The sequence below is a fragment of the Erithacus rubecula genome, assembly GCF_903797595.1.
Source record: "Erithacus rubecula genome assembly, chromosome: 2".
NCBI classification, from domain to species: Eukaryota; Metazoa; Chordata; class Aves; order Passeriformes; family Muscicapidae; genus Erithacus; species Erithacus rubecula.
In genome coordinates, this window is record NC_136685.1 from 68,065,229 (window position 1) to 68,077,485 (window position 12,257).

General features: G+C 42.2%; 1 protein-coding gene across 1 annotated transcript; it reads right to left on the reverse strand.

Moving 5' to 3' along the window:
* Window positions 1–3,012: 3,012 nt before the first annotated feature.
* MAP10 (microtubule associated protein 10) lies at window positions 3,013–6,454 on the reverse strand. The gene has a single exon (XM_079297567.1). It carries the CDS (start codon window positions 6,441–6,443, stop codon window positions 3,999–4,001), a length of 2,445 nt encoding a protein of 814 aa, XP_079153693.1. The 5' UTR covers window positions 6,444–6,454; the 3' UTR covers window positions 3,013–3,998.
* Window positions 6,455–12,257: the final 5,803 nt, after the last annotated feature.

The following is a 12,257-nucleotide window of genomic DNA, read 5'->3' on the forward strand; positions in this document are numbered from 1 at the left end:
TAGCATAACAGAATTGCATGCATTCAAGGGATTAAACATGAGGGAAGAACCTCAATGTGAATAAAAATTATATAAAAATTGAGCAGTATACTGACTGGAAGAAAGGATGGAAATTGCAAGCAGCTATCTGGTAGCAAACATTAACTATAGCAGATGTGATTGCCATTAGGTCTAAATGCATGTTAAAGCCAACATCTGTTCTCACAGAGATGGCCCCAGTCATCTTAAAAGAAAAGTTTACTTGGAAATCAGAACTTTAAAATAAAGGCAGGGTTTAGTAGAGGTAGAGAAGCCTGATGTCTGCCATGGCAAACGATAACTATGGGCAAATGTTCACGGTCCTGGATGGTCATTCTACAGCTCTGAATGAGTGGTGGTATACAGCAGCTGGGGAAGGTCCTGCATGTAGAAGTCAACAAAACCTTTTAAGTGTGTAAATAGGGGATTCAATGATTTGACTTCTTTTTAGACAATCAGAGATGAGCAAGTAGTAAAGTAGATGCTGGTGACAAATGCTGAGAAAAGGAAAGCAAAGTCACAGAGATTTCTAAATAATGACTAGCATTTAACTCTGAGCAGCACTTACACAAAGAGAAGCAAAGAGTCAAAAGTTCAATTGCACAATTACCAAGGGCTGGATGGAATTTCAGAAAACTGAGGGAAAGCATTTCCAAAATGATGAAGGGATTACAAGTAATAAAATAGGTGGTAGGAACTGTCATCAGAGAAATCACAGAGAATAAACTGTGTCATGTAATCAGAGTGCTGAGGAATCAAAAAATGAAGTGGAGGAAACCTACCTGGCTTCTTAGCACTGTTCTTGGCCATCAAGTAGTAAGAATGTAAGAAGTACTTAGCAGAAAGAAAATATTACAGTAGAAGGGGAAGAGTGCCAAACTATCAGTATTTGGTATCCTGCTCTTCCCATCATCAGTTACATAGTAAACTGCATGCTGAAATAACTGTTCAAAAAATTAATGTGTAAATCTAAGAGTTTATTTCTTGGTTTGGGTCTTATTATAAAACATGAAGTTCAATTGTATTCGGACAGATTAAACCACTCTTAATTTAAGCAATTAAACTATCTTTTTGAACACCCATCTAACTTATTTCTAAAATATCATACAGATTTAAAGTAATCTTGTTAAAGTAACAAGTCTAAAGTAAGAAATTAGGTGGCTTTTTAGTGAGGATCTGTCAGTTTAAGTAATTACTTCTCACCCTTTAATTCCGCTATAGTAAAGTTTGAAGTTTATAGTTACTTCAAGTTTTATATTGTTGTAGTTTCCTATTTAATAGTTTGTAGCAAGGAAATTCTTAGATGTAATGAGTCAATGAGACCATGTATTCCTAAGTATTTATGTTACTTCTGGGACAGCTGTGCAAGAATTGCAGTGTATATGCTACTATTATTTGCTTCTCCCAGCATATTGTCATATTCCCTGCACAAACATCACCCATGCAATTCAGCCCTTACAGTTCAGAAATTATGTCTTTATGAAAAAATGGTGTAATACCTCCATTAGAGAAATCTCTTATTAAACTTCTGATCTGAACTACTTGATAACAGGGGTACAGGATGCAAGTTACAATGACAAAACTGGCTCGCTAGTGTAATGTAGGTATAGATTATTACAGGAATTCTACATAAGGGAGTTTGTTGTGGCTATTTTAAAAGATTTTATATTGGTAGTAAATATCTCTGTTTTGTTCTGTTGTGTTGACATAGAATCCTCCTGTCATTAGCAGCTATTTCTTGCCAATATAATGGTTTATGGGTTTTCAATTATAAAGATCTTTCCCATTTTTGTTGACTGAGAATTGCTGTTTGAATGTTAAGTAAAAATTCATTTACTTTCACAACAAGATAATAATATCTGAAAAGACTATTATCCCTCAGGGTAGAAATTATCTGCTAACCTTTCCATGCAATAATCACTACTTGAAGAATATATTCGAAATGGAAAAACAAGCTAAGCCATGCAAGCATGATGCTGCAGTTTTGTTCTAGTGTAATGTCTCCTATTGTCTTCCTAATATGCATTTTTTTGTCATTTTTGTCATTCTCCTGATAAAATTTCAAATTCTATTACACAGTAAACATTAGAAATGTTACTCCAAATAAAATTAGCTGAAGAGAGATTAGTTTCATTATTTAAACAAAAGAAATATTGCTTCTACTATATTTGCTTCTGGAAATTGAAAAATGAAGATGGAATAAGGGATAGAAAAAAGACTGGAAATTTGCCTTTGAGTTTCAACCCACTTGGAGTTGAAAACAAACTTTTGTTTTTGAAATTAAATTTTCTTAAATAATGTTCTTCAAATTGTGCACTTGTAGCATTAGCAATTCATTTAAATATCCCTACTGTAAAAATGGTTGGTCAGCATTGTATTTTAATGACAGTTTTGCTCATGAGAAGTGCAAGAGATTACTCCATCAATAAAATCAGAACAGCTGCCATGAATAAATGAGAGTCTGAATCTGTGTGTATCAAAAAAGTCCATGACATTGGAAAAAAAAAAATTGGTCAAAATAGCAGATGAAAGACACCCTAAGTAAGATTTAGGAATTGCTCTGGCCAAAGATTCCTTTGGTATATAGGTAATTTCAACTGCTTACCTTTAGATTAAAAATATTAGTAGTGGTGTTTTAAGAAGTCAACACTAGATACTCCAATAATCCTCACAGATGTTCATGCTTTAAATAGGAGAGGTACTGTCATTCCTACAAAATAAACACATAGTAGGAGGGAAAAGAAGAGAAACTTCTCCAAGCTGTTAAAGTGTAAACACGGGCTCTTGCAGTAAAGTACATGGAAAATTGCAGTGAGAAATTAAAACGTTGTGGGAAAAAGTCAGATTGTAAATTATAAAGCAAAGGGGAGTGGATAAATCTGTCATTAAACCCTAATTGATAAGAATGGAAATCTGACATAGGAGATGAACTACTCAGAGAGGGAAAAGGGGGTATGTGAGACTGAAAACTAAGGAATTAAAGTACATAAAAACATCTCCAGAATTTGTGATCAGCATATGCACTCCAGAAAAACCTCCATAGTTAAACAGAAGACATTCAGTTCAACTGGAAGCCATAAAAAGCAAACCTGAAATCAAAAGCAAACATCAGTTCAACTATCTTAATGGCAAAGGAGACACGACAAATTTCTCAATACCTCACATCTTTATAACATGACATAATATGCTGATTTGTTCCAAGCTTCTGAACTGTGGGTACTGACCCCACCTCTGTCCCCAGAGCCAGAGAATGCAATCAGGGAGTTGTGAGGCACTGAAGATTCACTGTGCTCTTCCCTACTCCTTGCACACCCTTAGTCTTCATGGTCAAGTAACTTCCATCCACCTATTAAAGCTTTCCCAGACAATACAGACTTATTATCACCAATAATTCTTACACTATTCTATAATAAATTGTGAAAATCTGATTTAAATGAAACTTCAGCCTAAGAAACTCTAAAAGGTTCATCCAGTTCCAGTCCCTGTATTTAGTGATGGAAAAGGGAAACGAACACATTGTAAAACCGACTAGCTGATAAAATTCTGTGTTGCTACTGGCTGTGATTACAGGTTTTAAGTAACTATTTTTAATCAAAGAAAGCTTGGAAATTTTCAGGAGGAATAAAACCTTCTGTTCGGGTAGGAATGAATTTTGTACTTGGCTGTTCTGGTAGCATGTTATTACTTCTACTCTGGACTACTTTTGTGGGTACTTTTCCTTTTGCTGCTTGTGTCTTTCATTTCATTGACAATAAGTTATGTTTCATGTGTGCTGTTTGGATTACTTTTGTGTTAAGATACTGTCGCTGAAGTCAGGCTGTAGACACCAGTTGTTAGAGATTCAAATAGTAGTTTATTTTTAAAATCTCATAACTAAATTCACTGATGTAATAAACGTGCATGGTGGAATCTTAAATTAACTTTCACACAGTGTAACTAAATGTAACAGGTATCTTAATCCAGACAGTGAAATCTTATAATTACATTGTGTATCCTGGGAGCTTGTTTATTACAAGTTCACTGATATCTTTGTACTGATTAGGACCATGTAGTTTTTCTAGAAAATCATCATCTTTGTCTGACATACTGTTTTCCAGGACATGAAGTTCAAGATCAGACATGTTAGATGATGAGTAGGAGCTAACTTGAGTTACTGATTGCTTTTGTCCTGTAGAGGTCTGTTCCTTTCCTATATTCAGATCAGTACCAGATTTAACTTGTTTGCTTCTCAGTGTAGGTATTTCTTTAGTACGTCTGTCACCCCTGTCGTTCTCCTTACTCATCTGTTGGGCTTTCTGCTCTTCATCTAACAATGATGCCTCCATCTCAGCAAGGTCAAGTGAATCAGCAGATTCAGCACTAGTTCCCATGCTGGTTTTAAAGTCACAGTTTCTCCTCAGAGACTGGACTGGAGATGAAGCTGAAGGAACTGGCACAAGATCTGAAATACTTTGAACTCTTTGACTTGTCTTTGAAATTCTGGACCTGCTAGATTCTGGCTCTGTATCTGACCTATCTTGATTTGATCTTTCAAGCCACAGAGGTTCAGGACTGCTGTCAAGAACTTTTGAGTCTCTGCCTGTACACTCAGCACTGGTGAAATCTTCTGAATAAACTGTGTTCTCTGGACTAGCAACAAAGTCATCAGAGTATATGAATTCAGAGTTGTTTTCAACACTTCTGCTGGGGCTTAGTTTATGATCACTTGCAACAGACACATCGTCATGCTCTATGGTTTTATGATGGATTAAGTGTGTTGCATCATTGTAACTTCCTTTTGTATTAGCATCTGACGGGAATGCTGCTGGGAGTTGAGCTTTTGCATACTTTTCCTCATGAGTAGATTTTAACACAGTTTCCTCCGGTAAGGGAGCTGCAGTTATTTTATAAGGACATTCTTTGCTTGCAATTGAATTGTTCCTAGATAGACTTACAATAGACTGTTTCTGCAGGCCAGGGGATACATCTCCTGTCACAGAAATAGACTCTGAGAGAGCACTGTTTTCTAATGAAGTCTGAACAATTTTATCCAACTTATTGTTCCGCTTTGAACTGCCTCCCGTGCTACAATGCCTGCAAGACACCACATGCTGTTCTTCAGTATTTCTGGCCAGCTTTCTCTTGGTTAAGGGGCTTCTCTCTTTCAGCATCCCCATTTGCTTTTTTCTGTACTGCTCCCTCCTTTCATGAATTATCAGTTTATCCGGGTTGGTCTGCTGCAGCCGTAGCCTCAGTGTATTTGTCAGCCCATACAACAATTTCTTTCTGGGAGGTCTGTTCTCCTTAGCTTTGGAGTTCCTTTCACAGGCTGGCTGTTCCTGGGGCACAGCTTTCTCGGGTCTTCTCCCAGCCCCAGACGACCCTGGGGAGGTGGCCTTTTGACAGCCTTGTTTGAGCTGAGGGCTCATGACTTCACTGCTCCTGCCAGGCCCCACAGGTGTGTCTGCAGGCCTGAGGGCAGCGGAGCGGCTGGGGGGCCATGAGGCCGCGTCCCCACTCCCCGGGGCCGGGTAGAGCCAGGCAAGATGGGGGTGGACAGCAGCAGCAGCAGGCACAGCGCCGCGGGTGAGCAGCGACAGCTCGGCCAGCAAGGCGCTGAGCAGCGGCAGCTGCAGCAGGCTGCTGTGGGGCTGTGGAGGGCTGGCGGGGTGCAGCAGCGAGGGTCCAGCACTGGGGCGTGCTGGGCTGTGGGCCCTGTCCTTCTCCTGCGCTCTCTGGGGCTCCACGTGCTTCCACTGCCCCACTGATGCTGGCGGGCGCGGAGGCTCAGCCGGCTCACGGCTGAAATAGAGCAGCGGAGGGCAATAGACGTTGCCTTCCAGCTGCTCCCCCTCCTCCTCTTCCTCCTCTTCTTTCTCCTCCTCCCCTTCTTTCTGCTCCTCCTCGTCTGGCGGTTCAGGGGTGGTGGCGGGCGGTGTGGCAGCGCGGGGGTTGGCAGGACTCTCCCCGCCGGCCTGCAGGCTGCTGAGGCGGTAGCCCAGGACCAGCTCCCCGACGGGCCGGCCCGCGCTGTCCCGCACCGCGAAGCGGCCCCGCTGGCCGCAGGAGGAGGGCGCCCCGGGCCGCTGCAGCAGCTCGGCGGCGGGGGCCAGGGACACGGCGCAGCTGCCGAGGAGGCGGGGGGGTCCCGGGGCGAGCCCGGCGGGCAGCGCCAGCAGCAGGGCGCGGAGCGGGCGCCGGCGGAGCGCGGCGAAAAGCGAGTCCGGGCGCAAGCGGAACAGGCAGCGCTTGCCGCGGCCGAAGGGGAAGAGCTGGCCCGGCCGCAGGGGCGGCGCGGCGGCGGCGGGGCGCAGCACGAGGGTGGGGAAGTCCAAGAGGCGCAGCGCCACGGCCGGGCGTTCCGCGGGTCCCGGGAGCTCCGCGGGCCCCGGCTCCGCCACCCGCAGCGCCTCCACCAGCAGCTCCAGCGCGAACAGCCGCTCCATGCCGGCCCGCGGGCCCCGCTCTCGCGAGAGGCGCGGTGTGTGCGGGGTGCGGGCGAGGCGGGCTGTGCTCTCGCGAGAGTCGCGACGCACGCCGCTGCCGGTGCGGCGCGTCCCGGGAGCCGCGGCCTCGCAGCGCCGCGGAACAAGGGCCGGGCTCCCAGGGGTGATCGGCTCAGGGGCCCGGGGGTTGGGAACTGCCTGGCCTGGTGGCTGGCTGGGGGGCAGCGGTCGCAATCCACAGAAACTAGGTGTTCCCTGGTGTCTCACAAACGCCCGGTGTGTTGTGGCCACAGGCGTCGTGCTCGTGGCCTGGGCTCTGAGCACCCTGGTCGTGTATTCCCCGCTGTAGTGCTCAAGAGACTGGAGCAGAGGTGGGATGGGCCCTGTGCTCCCTCAGCAGCTGGAGTGGTGTTTGTGGAGGCATTGAGGGACTGTAAACTTTTCACATTCATAGACTCACTGAATCAAGTGGGTTGGAAAAGACCTCTGAGACCATTGATATCAGTCTTTGAGAGAAAATCACCAGGTCAGCCAGACCGTGGCACTCAGTGCAATGTACAGTCATGCCTTAAACGCCTCCGGGGATGGTGGCTCCATCACCTCCCTGGGCAGCCCATCCCAGTATCTAATCACCCCTTCTGTGAAGGAATTCTTCCTAATGTCCATTTAAACCTCTCTTGGCACAGCTTAAAACTGTGTCCTCTTGTCCTATTGATAGTTGCAGTCTATTCCTGCTCCAAGAGAAACATGGGGGTCTGTGTCAAGGACTGTATACTGAAGAGTTTCTCCGTAGTACCTTGGATATGCATTGATAAACTCACATTTTCCTTCCTGTCTACATATAAAGTGGGAGTGGGAGTTGAACATACTTGTGTAGAATCTCACTCCCCAGCCTCCTGCCTGGCAAAGAGAGTGCCCTTCCCTCTCTGGCCTTCTCTTATACCACAGTCTCCTTGCCACAGACACAACAAATACTTGCTGAGATAGAAAAAAAATTGTCCTGTTTTCTTCAATTTGTAAGTTGACTCTAAAACATTGTCTCCTAAACTGATGGTGTTGGGTTAAAATTCCAGTAGACACTCCCCTTTTACTAGCAGGAAAGTAACTAAAAGAAAGACCAATCCCCTTTCTCTTTCTGGTTATTTCCTCCTTTTTTTTTTTTTTTTTCCACTTTTCTTTAGCTATCAATTCACTATTTTTTAGAAAAGTAGAAACCAACAGGAAGTGGTCAAAGAATCCAACTCTTCGCTGTTGGCCTGGTCTCTGGATTATTATTTAAAGGACACATTTCATTAGCTGTTATGTCTGAGAAGAGAGTTAAGGAGTTTGACTTCTGTGTTGTGATCAGGACTTAATTATGTAATCGTCTTAATTATGTAATTAATTCTGTTCTCAGTTCCTCCACTGCCACTGTTCTAAGCACGTGAGTCCAAGAGCTGCACATCCTCTTCCATCAGGCCAGTGTTCATGTGTGGCTTTGTACTGACATTGTGGCAGACAAGACAAATGGCCAGTCTCTTTCACTACTGCCTCCATGTCCTGCCATCTGTCATCTGCTTTCCTTGTGTTTCCTTTTTCTCCAATCAGTTCCCACATCAGGAGGCCTGACAGTGTAGTAGACATTCTCCATAAAGGAGAAATGGCAGAAGAAAGGCTTCCTGTTACACTGAAATTGACAGATTTCACAGTGGTCAAATAGTCTCTCCTGAGGTTGTCTGCAAAGACAATGGATCAGCATTTTGCCCATTTTATAGATGGACATTACTGTGACTATGAGGTTAAGTTCATGATTTCTATTCATAATCTTTGTAGAGGAAGATGCATCTTTCTGTGTGGTAACTGCAAGTGGAGTTTGGGGATAAGTTATGGAGGAACCATATTTTTATTTTAAGATGCTGAATCTCTGCACATTGAAGTTTTCAGTTGCAAGACCCTGAAAATCAATTTCTGTGTTTTGTTCTGCACAGACAATGTAAATAAAAGTACTCAACACTTGTGTAAATAAGGTGTTAATAAGCTGTGTAAGATCAGTTAGCAAGCTAGTGACAAAACAATTATTTTAATAGAAAGCAGTAGGGAATTTTAAGTTTGTTCCAGTTGGTGTGTTTTGTTAGTTCAGTCCTCTGGTCATGAGAGCATATTTCTATTCAAAATAAACAGAAAACAGCATTCTGGTTTTGAGCTGCAAGCTGGAAGAAAGAAAGGGGTTTTTCTTCCTAACAGTCATGATTTCTACTAACCACCATTTAAAGGAGACTTGTGATAAGTCTCTTTTAGATTGCATATCACTGAGGAGTGATTTAGAAAACACTGCTGCAGAAGTAGGGTTAAGGAGCCAAGTTTCATTACCTCGACCACTCCAAATACCACAGGTGCATATTCAGATCTGCATTAGTTACATTTAGTAATCTTTTAAAAATAGCTCTGCTTTTTCTCAGTTCTCCTTTTTTATAGACTTCGAATTTTCTGGCGTTTTTCTAAAACACTGGAAGTCTGAGGCATTTTGCTGATTCAGTGAAATTTTTCACTGACCTTGTTTGTATGTTTGAAGTACCAACTTTCTGTCTCAAAAAATTCCAACCCAGACAATTGGTATCATTAACAGCAACTCAGCAACTTTGGTTCAAATCTATCTTTTGAAGGCTTTGAAATGTCTTTTTTTGCCTTTAATTCCTGTACAATTTCAGATTTATCGATCTCTCTACACAAAGAGGTCTATGCAATTGTATGTCTGTTTATGGATTGAGACATAGGAGACACTTAAAAACAAATCTTGAGAAAGCATGAATTTTGCTATATTCACAATTGAATCTGCCTATTCTGGTGTTATCCTAAAGATTGTACTTTTTAGAGATCAAATCCTGGCATAAATAGCCACTGTTTATCTGTATATAAAATTGCTCTTCTCTGTGCAGAATGTACAGGGCCATGCATGGAATTTGTGCAAATATTTAGCCTGGTGGCACTCTGATTCAGAAAGGAGTCAGACAGTCTGCTGGAATATTCAGCTGCAACATAATAGCAGTTCTTAAAATACTACAGCTTAAAATGCCACCCAGAAAAAACTTATTTAGTCTTTTCTCAGTTGTCTGTTGAGTCAGCCACTTGTGAGAGGGCAATAAACAGGAAGAAATTCAGGAATTAGCATGGTAGTCTTCGATAACTCTCTTCATCAGTTCAGAAAAAATATAAAAATGTATAAAATACATGAGCAAAGCATTTGAGGTTTTTGCAATTTATTTAGGTTTCTCTCTTGAAGAATCTAGAAGTTTTGAAAAAAAATAAGGTCAAATAAGAAAGCTGAATCTATTCAGAAACTGTTGTTTGCATATGTTTCAGTATATTCAGTCTCACAGGGAACTTTGCTGTTTTGTGTCTGGATTCTACTTCATGATCCTTTATTTTGTGCTGACCCAGATCTAGTGATGTGTGGAGCAGTCTAGAAACCATTGCAATGGTATTATTGGCATCGGCATTTTATTATCCATCAAAATGAAGAACACTGTGCTTTTGCTCATTTCCCAGTGTGTACCCTCCTGTCCACACAGTGCCCCATTGTTCAGGTGGTCAGAGCAGCTGCACAGAACCTACAGCTCCAAAATTCCTCCCTTGTGTTGCTACCCTAAAGATGCTTGTGAAGTTCTTTTACTTGGGTGTGATAGCTCTCACGTTTATCTTCACTCTCTACTATCTTTAGCAGACTTTGGAAGTGCTAAAATAAACATTCTTTGCCTAGTCATGTGGCCCTTCTCCATTTGGCAAACACTCATCTGATTCCTGTCTTTTAAATGACTTCATTGCTTTCCTTAGTATTTTACTTTTTCTGAGTGGTGAGAGTTGGGGCTTATGGCAGAGCTGCTTCTGCCAAGCCAGCAGGGGTGGCACACAGGATCGGTGGGGGAAATGGTTGGCCTTTGAGATGCATGAGGTTTTACAGCCAGCTTAGAAACATAACACATGCCAGGTTGTCTTCTCATTCCAAATTTCTTCAGGGATTAGTGGGACTGCAGCAAAGCTCACCTTCTCCTTCTGTACTGAGCAGTCGCCATCATCTTTCTTAGATGCAGCAATACTCAGTCCAAGTAGACACCTAAAGGAAACAAGGAAAAATCTGGCAAATACTGTGAGAGCCAACAGGAAGCAGGTTGTCACAAATACAGGAGTTCAGACAACTGTATTGAACATGACAGTGAGACATGTCCTTAAGAGTCACATCTGAGGTGATTTCCTTTATTTGAAAAGAGTTCTTAGTAAAGCAAATAGACATTTTTGCTTAAAACAGAACAATAATGAAGGGTCAACCTCAGCATTCAGCTCATTGAATATTCTTTGTATAATGCCCAGCAACAGTCAAAGTCAATTTCCTTGAATATCTGTGTGTTATTAGCACATGGAGGCTTTTCTATCAGTTTCTTATTTTATATAAACCATCACAAATTCACTTGGTATTAACAGAAATTCCATGGGTTCACAGGCTGTCATTTATAATTAATTAATGTATCATTGTTTAAACTGTGTTACTTCTCATCCAATAGCTGTGAAGCTCTCAAAAGTTCTCAGAAGGATTTGATTTATTTCCTTTCCTTCATGGTTGCAGCCCATACTTATCCTACACATATGTAGTGAATGTGGAGAGGATTCCAAGTGCTTACCCATCCAAAGAGGACAGCTTAATCATACAACAGAGCAGTTGCCTTGATATGTTTGAGAAACACAGAAAACCAGCAGTAAAGATTTTGTCAAGGTGTGGGAATACTTAAAATTCCTGTTATAACTGTACAGCCAGAGAGGTCCTCAGCTCTTCTCAGAGAAATTGTCTTTGCAGGCAGTGATTTTTCAGACTCATCACTCCTAAAAGGGCATGTTTACAGCATTTCTCTAGCTCAACCATTGGGAACCATTGGGGGCAAATTGCAGTTCAAATATCTGACAGCGCTTCTGACTGTGAAAGCTCTTGTGAGCCTCAGGATGATTCTTAAAGTCAATTCAATAGTTAGATGAGATTTCATTAAAATAAAAAAAAAATCAGAGATGTCTGCAAATATTTGAGTAGGAAACAGTATTGTGTGCTTTGTACCAGCACACTGATGACACTCATTGTTTAATTTGTCATAATTACCATTGTAAAGTGTGTTTTTTCAGAGTTTTTTTTTACAGTACAGCTGTTTCATTTGCTGCACATTTTCAACCTCTGATGTTTCCCTTTTTCCCTTTAAAAACAACTTAAAACAAATTTGGCTGTTTTGAGAGCTCTGCTTTAGGAAGAGCAAAATATAGACTCAGGCATGCTGCTGTGCAGAGCTGGACCGGATCCTCCTCACTGGATATGCATAAAGCTGAGTTGTATCCAGGTGTCTGTGCTTGGTAGGAAGGGGGCAGAAAAATTCCATCCCACTTAGTGAATTGGACTGATTGTTGAGGTTGCAGAAAGAAGTACCAATAAGCCCTGTATTTTTCATCCCCTTTCTTGTTTTCCAAGGAGACATGATGGAAATCTCATGGTTCAGTAGGGTGGACTGTAGGAGAGATGGCTCTGTTGTGAATGTTTGTCCCTGGCTTGCCTGTCAGTGGGATTTCCAGTCAAAAGGTGAGGTCCTTTTCTTGGCTAGCATGTTCCAGGGATCTCAACAGTGATGCCCCTCCATCATGCTTCATTCCTTCTAGCTTCTGTCCTTACTCTTGGTCTGCCGGGCAGCAAGTGTGGAGTACTTCCCACTTGTATCCTGCTAATGTCTGTAACTTGCTGACTCTTTTTCACCGTGGTAGTGGTTGTGATGTGAAACTTAAATGTATGGATAGGGAAAAATCATGGCC